At 65.5% G+C, this 9,955-nt stretch overlaps 2 protein-coding genes across 2 annotated transcripts in view; one reads left to right on the top strand and one right to left on the bottom strand.

Moving 5' to 3' along the window:
• Positions 1-354: 354 nt before the first annotated feature.
• TMUB1 (transmembrane and ubiquitin like domain containing 1) lies at positions 355-1,885 on the bottom strand. The gene is made up of 2 exons (XM_079301869.1): positions 1,380-1,885; positions 355-784 (listed from the first exon to the last, which is right to left on the bottom strand). The coding sequence occupies exons 1-2, from the start codon at positions 1,739-1,741 to the stop codon at positions 430-432; spliced, it is 717 nt and encodes a 238-aa protein (XP_079157995.1). The 5' UTR covers positions 1,742-1,885; the 3' UTR covers positions 355-429.
• Positions 1,886-7,517: 5,632 nt separating this feature from the next.
• Positions 7,518-9,955, top strand: part of AGAP3 (ArfGAP with GTPase domain, ankyrin repeat and PH domain 3) — a 115,031-nt gene continuing 112,593 nt past the window's right edge. Inside the window, exon 1 of the mRNA XM_079301196.1 lies at positions 7,518-7,917. Coding sequence (XP_079157322.1) covers positions 7,638-7,917 — 280 coding nt within the window. The 5' untranslated portion in view covers positions 7,518-7,637. The remainder of the gene's footprint in view (positions 7,918-9,955) is intronic.

Raw genomic sequence — 9,955 nt, 5'->3', positions numbered from 1 at the left:
CCTCCCCAGGCACCAGTATCCCCAGGAGCAGCCAAGCTGTATTTCAAAGAGGAGAAGCTCCGCGGGCACGTACACCACCCCGAACAGGACCGTACCCGAGGAGCTTCTGCACGCAGAGTGCCTGGGGGGATGCTCCATGCAGGGACGGGGGAACCGGGACCCCCCCGAGGTAGCTGAGCCACCACTCCTGCAACAGCCCCTGTGTGCAGACAGGGTGTGGGTGGGCGCCTGCTCAGGACACCTGGGCCCGTGGGGGACACAGCCCAGAGCCCAGCCCCCCCCACTTCAGGTGCAGCGGGCAGGCCCCCGTGCCCCCGGTATGGTGAGTGGGCTGAATGCAGAGCCCTCCACGTCCCGGGTGGGCTGGGCAGGCCGAGTGTCCCAGGTGTGGCTCCAGGTCCCCGTGTCCCAGGCGCCGGTCCCGCCGCGCTATCTGCGGTACATGGCGAAGGCCACGAAGGTGACGAGCAGGGTGAGGCCGGCCAGGCAGGTGGTGGCGGTGGCGGTGAAGACGTGGCGGTGCTGCAGCTGCAGGTACCAGAGCAGGGCCAGCAGCAGCACGAAGAGCGGCAGCGCCAGGCTGCCCACGCCCAGCGCGGCGGGCGCGGGGCTGCGGGGGCCGGGGCTGCCGGGGGCTGCGGGGGCCACGCTGGGCGGGGACAGGTGGCAGTGCAGGACGCTCAGGTGGCCCAGGTGCAGCCCCGCCAGGCTCTGGGAGTCGTCGCGCAGCAGCTGCCCCTGGTAGATCAAGCGCACCTGCTGCTCCTGCCCGGGGAAGTAGGTCCTGGAGGAGACAGGGACAGGGGTCACGGCGCTGACAGGACAGGACAGGCCCCTCTGACCCACCTGCTGTGACTGTGCCCACCCGTGCAGCTGAGCCAGCGTGTCCCCATCAGCACCCCAAGCCTCAGTGCCAGCTCAGTTCCTTCACCCACATCCCGTGATGTGCCCACCCTGCCCTGCACACCTGACCCCACATACAGCCTAACCCAGCTGCCACCTGCCAGGACAGTCCCCTCTGCTCACCCGCTGCCAACGCACCCATCATCACCCTCCCGCCCTGCGCTGGCCACACACCGAGCGTGCTGCGCCCATCAGGCACTCCAGGTGTCACCTGCCCGCCTGGGCTGTCCCCTGCCCCGCCAGGGATGGGCACAGCTCCCCCCGGGCACAGCTCCCCCCGGGCACAGCTCCCCCCGGGCACAGCCCCCCGGGCACAGCTCCCCCCGGGCACAGCTCCCCCCGCTCCCCCCGGGCACAGCTCCCCCCGCTCCCCCCGGGCACAGCCCACCTTCCCGGGACTCCGCTGTCCCCTGCCGGGTGCTGCGGTCCGGGGTCCCCCGAGCCGGGACAGGCCGCCCCTGCCCGCACCCGCTCACCTCTTGAGCGCACCGACGGTGTCCCCGGGCCGCATCCGCGCCAGGCGCTCCGTGTCGTTCAGGAACTTGAGCCGCAGCACCAGCGTGGGCTCGGCGGGGCCCTCGCCCGTGTCCCCGGCAGAGTTCCGGTGCCGCAGCACCGCCGCCTCGTCGGGGGCCGCCGCTCCCTCGGCCGCGGCCGGGCCCGGGGCCGGGCTCGAGGGCTTGCGCTCGGCAGCGGCCGCGCTCGGGGCCGCCTCGGCCGGCGGTGCCGCGGGCTCGGGGGCGCGCGTGGAGGCCCAGGCGAGCCCCAGCACGGCGGCCGCCAGCAGCAGCGCGAACAGCAGCGTCACCTCATCGCCGACGCCCTCGATGAGCGCCATGGCGGCGGCAGGAGCGGGGGGAGCCCCGCGAGAGGTACCGGGCGGGCGCGGCCTCAGCCCGCGGGGCCGCGGGGAGCCGGGGCCGGGGCCACGGCCGCACCGGACCGGGCTCGGGCCGCCATCGCGCCGCTTCCGGCCGGGCGCGGGGGGCCATGGGACATGTAGTCCTGGCTGAGGGAGCCGCTGCGGGGGTGTGGCCGCCGCGCGGAGCACGCCGGGAGTTGTAGTCCCGGGCCGGCGGCAGGCGGTGCCGGTGCAGTCCCGGTAACTCCAGTCACCGCGTGTGATCGCAGCCGCTCCTGGACGCTCCCGCCGCCACTCCAGTAACTGCCCGTATGTTCCCAGACAGTTCCAGTGCGGTCAGTGTTACCCCAGCATGGGCCAGCTGCTCCCCGTGTCATCCCAGCTGCTGCCAGTATGGTTTCAGTTGCTCCCAGTGTAACCCCCAGTGCAAACCCCAGGATGATGACATTTGTGCCCACCGTAGTTCCAGTTGCTACCAGTCACCCCCAGTGTGGCTCCAGTCCCCCCCAGCATGGTTAGATACTGCCAGGTTTAAATCCCTGTGGATGTGTCACCTGGGGACACGGGCAGTGGTGGCCATGGCCATGCTAAGGGTGGGTGGGTGGGCTTGGGCATCTCCAGTTTTCTACCCTAAGTGATTCTGGAGCTGTGAATTCCCAGGAGTGCCCAAGGCCGCCTGCAGGCTCTGATTCAAATCTTTCATATTAGGTGAAAACCTCTTAGTTTTAGGTTAAAAATTCTTTATTTTAGGTGAAAAGGTCTTAATTTTAGGCTAGAAATTGTTAATTTTTGCTAAAAGAATCTTAATTTTACGTGAAAAATTCTTAGTTTTATGTAAAAAATTCTTACTTTTAGGTGAAGATGTCCAACCATGGAAACACAGCAACATGTATGGGGAAGATGGGAACAAACTGACTCTCCCATAAAGGACAATTTTGGGTGGAAGGGAAATGCTGGGCAACAATGTCCCCTGTCCCCAAGGTATCCCCTCAGCAGGTCCCTCTCTGGTGTGGCACTGACATTTCCTGCAATAAGACCAGGAGGATTTCATTCTCCATATTATTTTTGCTGGGAAAAAATCAGGACAAAACCAGGATAAAACCAGGAGGCATCAGCGTGCCAGGGCACCCCTTCCTGCTGAGGGTATCTCAGGGGTCGGGGTCCCCAGGAGGGAATTCATGGTTTCTGCGTTTGGATTCTGCGTGGGATCTGCCTGTGGGTGGGGAGGAAGGGCTGCAGGTGAGGGGTCCCCACTCCAGGTAAGGCAAACTAAGGCAAACGCTCCAGCCCGGAGCTGCCGAGGGCTGTCAGAGCGAGGCGTGTGAGAGCAGCAGAGATTTCAGCCGTGGCTGATCCCTGCAGGCAGAGATCCAGCGTTTATCCCTCCCTGATGTTGGGCTGAGCCCGGATCCGCTGCTGCAGGGGCTGTGTCTGCTCAGATTTGAGGGTTTATCCAGCGGTTCATCCCCTCCCTGATAAATCCCGTGTCTGCTTGTCACCGTGGATTTGTCTGACTTCAGCTCCCAGAGAGTTAGACTTTTCCATCCTCCCTGCCTCGATTAAGAAGCTGTTTAATATTCCCCTGAAAGTTCTTCCCTGGTGTCATCCAGCCACCTCCAGTTTCCCAGGAAAGCTGAGCAGATTCTGCTCCTTAAATCTGCTGTGTTGGTGTTGCCCTGCCCAGGGCTGCTCTGAACCCCTTGGATTTTCCCACGTTCTGCTGAAAGCCTGGTGATCTAAAGTGATGGCCAGGTCTGGAGGTGTGAGCCCCCTGCCCTGCCCGGGCTCTGCCAACAGCAGTGAGGGGGTCCCAGGGGTCAGCAGGGCTCCCTGAGGGTGACACCCAAAGGCGTCCCAGTCCAGCTGGGGCTGCAGGTGCCCTGGGCAGGGAACAGCCCCAGGAGGGGCTGAGGGAGCTGGAAAGGGGATCAGCCTGGAGAAAAGGAGGCTCAGGGGGCCCTTGTGGCTCTGCACAGCTCCCTGACAGGAGGGGTGGGGGTTGAGCTCTGCTCTCAGGGAACAGGGACAGGACAAGGGGAAACAGCCTCAAGCTGTGCCAGAGGAGGTTTAGGTTGGATATTGGGAAAAAACATTTTAGTGAGAAGGGCTGCCCCATTGTGTTTCTGCCAGGATTCATGGTGCTCTCCTTGTGTTCCCTCTTTAGTCACCATTTGACCTTTCCTCAGTGTTTCTGTCTGTGGTGTCCCCCTGTGGCTGGGCTGAGCCCCTCCTGTCCCACAGGCCTTGCTGGGAATGCTGGCCCTGAGCTCTGGTCAGGACCTTCTCAGTGCCCAGGGGGTTTCACCCACCTTGTTCCATTTTCAGCCCCTTTTCCCAAAGCTCACATATGCAGAGAGTCCAGGCTCATGACCAGAGAGGGGTGGCAGAGGGATTCTGCACGGGGGGCACTGGGGACACTGGGACACCACCCCAGACATGGGTGTCACCCTGTGCTGTCCCTGGTCTGTGCAGAGGCAGTGCTGGTGGGACCCCCCAGCCCAGCAGAGGATCCCGGGGTCCCTCACTGTGCAGGTGGACAGCTGGAGTGGAGCATGTCCCAGCTGTCACCAAAATGCACGGGGTGGTGTGAGGCGGCCGATGGCACACAGACAGCCGTGGTGCTGTGCCCTGTGCTCACCCACGAGGCCAGCAAACCTTGGCACAGCGAGGGGACAGGACCTCTGGGGGACCCTGCTCCCCACCCAGAGCCGCCCAGAGCCTCGCGGAGGGACACAGCGGGATGTGGATTTTGGATTTGCCATTTGACAGCCGCAGGGTGCAGGTCTGGATGGGATTAATGCGGTACCTCTGTGCTCCAGAGTCAGATTAAAGAGCTGCAGCTATTCTGGGGACGCTGCTGGCTGATCCCCAGCGCAGAGAGAGCAGTGCCTGTCACTGCAGGGTGACATTAAACACTTCCTCCCCCTGAAGGGATGCTGCCATGCAGCAGAGTGCCCCCATGCCTTTGGGAACAGGAGTCACAGCTATGCTGGGTGCGCAGCACGCACAGCCCGAGCCTCCCAAGGACAGAGGGAGCTTCCTGCTCCCCGAGCCTGGCAAAGGGCAGCAGTGTCCCCAGCATGTCCCCAGCTGCGCCCTCAGCTCTCCCCACAAGCAAGCCCCACTTTATTGCAAGAGTGACCAAACCCCTCCCAGTGTCCCAGTGCACTGAGAAGCCACAAAGCCTGGAGAGCCCCCGGGACCCCCTCTCTGCCCATTCTGCTCAGCCACTGATTGAAGCTCAGCCCTGGGCCTGGCCTGCTCACAGCTGTGTTCTGGGGGTGCTGCTCCCCAGCCCTGCATCCTGGGTGGGCACTGGGAGCTGGCTGTGGGACCCTCCTGCTGCCCCACACGGGCCCTGGCACTGCCTTGTCATGGAATGGTTTGGGTGGGACCCACCCTGCTCCACCCTGCTGCCATGGGCACACAGGGGCCAGGGTGGCTGGTCTGGGGGTGGGAACAGTGGTAGGAAGAGGAGGAGGAGGAGGAGGAGAAGGAGGAGGAGGAGGAGGTGGAGGAGGCAGCATCACTGGTTTGAGGCAGTCACGAACTGCAGCATCAGATGAAGTGCTGCAGGTGGAGCAGAGCAAGTTCACGATCTGAGGGTGAAAACCATCCTGAGAAGCAGTTTACATCTCCAAGTGTTCTGTGTCTGCAGAGGGCAGGTGGTTGGCCATCCCTGAGGGAATGTTTGCTCCTGAAAGCCTCGACTTTCCACCCGCTCTTGCCTTTTCAGCACGTTGAACTTCTCTCCTGGGTTTTCCCATCCCTTTGCTAAGCCCCAGCTCCATCTGTTTGCTCCTCTGCAACACTCCAGGCTCCAGTACTGGGGAGAAGTTCTTCCCTGTGAGGGTGGTGAGGCCTTGGCACAGGGTGCCCAGAGAAGCTGTGGCTGCCCTTTTTCTGGAAGTGTTCAAGGATGGGTTGGAAGGGCTGTGGGGCAACCTGGTCTGGTGAAAGACGTTCCTGTCTGCAGCAGGGGGTGGAACTGGATGGGCTTTCATGTCCCTTCCCACCCAAACCATTCTGGGATGATGATGATGATGATGATGGTGACAGAAGCTGGAGAAAAAGGCCACGAGCAGGGACCAAGAGACCCAAACGAAGAACAGGCTGGAGAAAGGCCATTGCACAGCCAGGCACTGTTGTGTTGGTGTGGTTGGGTGGCCCTGCATAGCCCATGTGGGTGCAATCCCCTCAGACACTCAGGGAAGCTCCTGCTGAGCAGAACTGCCACTCACAGATCTTTCAAAGACCTCTGGAAGCCTTGGGGCACATACAGCCCAATGCTCTAACAGATACGGAATTTCTAAATGCTTTCAAAAAACCCTCATAAAAGTTGTTTTCTAATAAGGCAGAGGCGGCTGGGATGCACTCAAGGAATCCCGGAAGGGCACAGGAGGGAGGGGAGAGGGCAGGGAGGTGCTTCTCCCACCCACACACCCCAGCACCCACTGCCGAGGCACAGAGGATTCCGGAGCCCGGAGGCATTTAGAAACTTCCCAGAGATCTCTCCTCCTCCTTTTCCTCCTTGCTGTCCTCTTCCTCCTGGTCTTCCTCCTCCTCCAACCCTTGCCACCATCACCCAGAGAAGGGCAGAGGGTGGGAACTAGCCCCCAGCTCCCCCTGGGCCCCCCTGGAACTGGGGCATTGCTGCCCACCATGATTCTGGTCCCAGTGGCACCGAGGGAGAAATCCATTGCAATCCGGGTTCTCTCAGCTGCTCACCTTTCTGTTCCTTCTTTCCGAAATTCCACATTCTCATTTAATCTGCCAGGGCCCATGATCCTGTTTTTTCAATGTTTCTCAGCCATTTGGAAGATTTCAGCTAATCCCCAGTGATGCCCCAGAGAGCTCCACTGGCTTCCATGGTGCAGCCAGGGGCTGCCAGCCCTGCGTGCAGCTAGAGCCTCCCTGTGCCCCAGGTCCCCCCATGGCAGCTGTTTTAGGGATGCGATCCGTCCCCTGGGGCGGCTGCACTGTCCGCAGGGCGGTCCCGGTCATCCCTCACCGGGCAGCCGGTGCTGAGCGCGGCGCAGGGTGACAGCAGCCGGGCTGCGGGCAGGGGGCGGCCAGGGAGGAGAGCCCACCGCCGCGGGCAGCAGCTGCTGGGCACCCGGGAACTTCCTGGGACCGGTCATGTTCCACAGCTTCATCAATGACCTTGGGGTGATTAGCGATGGAATTACCGCTGCAGGGCTGGCACAGGGGGGACTGCAGGGCGGGCAGGGGGCGAGTGCCCATCACCGTGGTGCCGGGCGGGCGGGGGCAGGACCGGGCAGCAACAGTGTTCCGCTCCCCCTCCCGGTGCGGGAGCCGGTGCCGGTCCCAGCTCCCCCGGTCCCGGTGCCGGCCCCCCGCTCCCCCGCTCCGCTCCGGACCCCAGTGCCCCCAGACCCCGGTGCCCCCGGTCCCCCTCCCAGCCCCGTTCCGCTCCCGCTCCCCCGCTCCCCTCCGGACCCCGGTGTCCCCGGCCCCCTCCCAGCCCCGGTCCCGGTCCCGCTCCCGCGCTCCTCTCCGGACCCCGGTGCCCCCGGCCCCCTCCCAGCCCCGTTCCGCTCCCGCTCCCCCGCTCCTCTCCGGACCCCGGTGCCCCCGGTCCCCCTCCCAGCCCCGTTCCGCTCCCGCTCCCCCGCTCCTCTCCGGACCCCGGTGCCCCCGGTCCCCCTCCCAGCCCGCTCCGCTCCGCTCCCCCGCTCGCTGCCGCTCCCGCCCGCCGGGGGCCGGTCCCGCTGACGCGGGCGGGGCGGAGCGGAGCGGGAGGCGGGCGGGGGCGGCGGCGGAGCCCGGGGGACCCGCGGACGGACGCGGCTGCGGCCATGCAGCGGCTGCCCGGAGCCCCGCGCCGCTGACCGGCCGTGCCGCCGCCGCGATGAACTTCCCGGGCGGCGCCGGGCAGAGCCCCGGGCAGCAGCAGAGCCTGGCGGCGCCGGGCGGGCCGGTGCCCGTGCCCGTGCCCGGGCCCTCGGGGCCGCAGCCCGGCGGGCCGCCCCCGCCGCAGTTCGGGCTCTCCAACTCGGCCGCGATCCGCGCCGAGATCGGCCGCTTCGAGTCCGTGCACCCCAATATCTACGCGATCTACGACCTCATCGAGCGCGTGGAGGACCTGGCGCTGCAGAGCCAGATCCGCGAGCACGTCATCTCCATCGAGGGTGAGCACCGGCACCGGGCACCGAGCGGGCACCGGGCACCGCGGGCCGCCGGCCCTGCCGCGCCGCCGCCTTTGTCCCCGGCGCCGCCGCCCGCCCCGCGGGGCCCGGCCTGCCCGCGGCACCGGCATCGCGCCGGGCCCTGCGGCGGCGGCGCCGGGGGCGCGGGCGCGGCCTGCGCGGGGCTGCGGGGCCGGGGGCCGGGACGGAGAGAGCCGGGGGGCTCGCTGTGGGCCGCCCCCGCCGGCCCGGCCCGGCCCGGCACGGCCCCGCGGCGATGGTGGTCGCGGCCGGGCCTGCGCAGGGCCGGGGACTCCGCCCGCGGCCTCTGCCGGCAGCGGCGGGCGGGGGCGGGCGCTGGTCCGGCGGCGGGCGGGGGGATCGTGCTCGGCACCGACGGGGAACGGCACCCGCCGGGGCCCCTTAACGTTGGAAATGCGGAAAACTGCAGCCCGCGTCCCGGGGACCGGCAGCGAGGGCAGGGATGGACCGAGGAGCTGCAGAGGAGCTGAGGGAATGCAGCGGAGCCGGGGGGCTGCGATGGAGCGGGGCCATGGAGCCCAGGGGCTGCGATGGAATTGGGGAGATGAGATGAAATTGGGGGGCTGAGATGAAATTGGGGGGCTGAGATGAAGGGGCACTGCGATGGAGCCGAGGGGCTGAGACGGATTTGGGGGATGGAGCCGGGGGGCTGCGATGGATTCGGGGGGCACTGGGATGCAGCTGGGGGCCGGGTGGCCAGGGCTGCGGTGCCGCTGGGCGCAGGGGAAGGTGGATCGTGCCCTGCTGAAGCCCATCGTGGGCTGGCGTCCCCCGGCCGCCTCTGGCGGGACCCCCAGCCCTGTGTCGGCAGCCCCCTGCAGCTCGCTGCCCGCCAGGTTTGCGTGGCCTGGGTTTTGTTGTCCCAGCTTGGTGGCAGTGTGCTCGGCTCCGTTCCTGCTGCCTCATGCCGGGAATGTCACCGCAGGGGCACACGAGGTGTTTTTGGGAAGCGGTGGCCCTGCTGTAGGGGTGCTGGCCACCATGGTGATGCTGCGTGGGAGCAGCAGCCTGGGGGCTTCTCCAGAGGCCTGCATCCCACTGTGCTCCTTCTGGGTTTCTGTGGAAAGCAGGAAAGGAAGATGGACTGAAAGGTTGCATGGGTCGGGGGAATGTAAATGACAGAATTTGTTTTATTGACCTGTGGTGCAAGGACAAAGGACACTCGGTGAGGTTAAGACGGGGAGGAGGTAAAAGCCAGGCTGGTGCTGGAGGGGCCTTTCCAGCTCAGTGGAGGTCTTCAGCCACAGAAAGCTGTGGAGTTGATGGAATTCGAGGGGAGGAGAGGGACTCGGTTGGGATGGAGATGAGTGGGAGCACAAGGCTGGCACAGTGGCCGAGCTGGGGTCCCACCTGCCCAGCTGGGGGGGTGGGTGGGCTGTGCCCATTGCCTGGGGCTGCTGCAGCTCCCCTGGCTTGTGCTGTGATGGCAGCAGTGCTGGGAGCCCCGAGGTCACCGGGACATGGTCTGATCGTGTGTGGCTCCTGCGCTGTGGGACAGAGACATGGCGGGGCCGAGCCTGGGGTGCTGCCAGGCTCCCCTCTGTGGGCAGAGCCATGCTGGGCCCGTGTCCCTGCCCCTTGTTCCTTTGTGCAGGGCTCTCAGCCCCATGTCCCTGCTGCTTGACACTGCCCCGTGTCCCTGTCCCCTGTCCCGTGTCCCTGTCCCCTGTCCCGTGTCCCCTGTCCCTGTCCCTGTCCCCTGTCCCTGTCCCTGTCCCTGTCCCTGTCCCCTGTCCCTGTCCCGTGTCCCTGTTCCTGTCCCTGTCCCTGTCCCTGTCCCTGTCTCTGTCCCTGTCCCTGCTGTGCCCCCAGCCCGCGGTGGGTGCGGGGCGGGTGGTGGGAGGCGCGTCTCTTAGCAACTCCTGTGCTGTGTGTTCCTGCTGCTGCTAAAAGGGTGTGAACACACACACTGACACACACTGACACACACTGACACACACTGACACACACACACTGACACACACTGACACACACACACTGACACACACTGACACACACA

Source organism: Erithacus rubecula (assembly GCF_903797595.1).
Source record: "Erithacus rubecula genome assembly, chromosome: 3".
In the NCBI taxonomy this organism is placed as follows: Eukaryota; Metazoa; Chordata; class Aves; order Passeriformes; family Muscicapidae; genus Erithacus; species Erithacus rubecula.
This window is presented reverse-complemented; position numbering and strand designations above follow the sequence as displayed.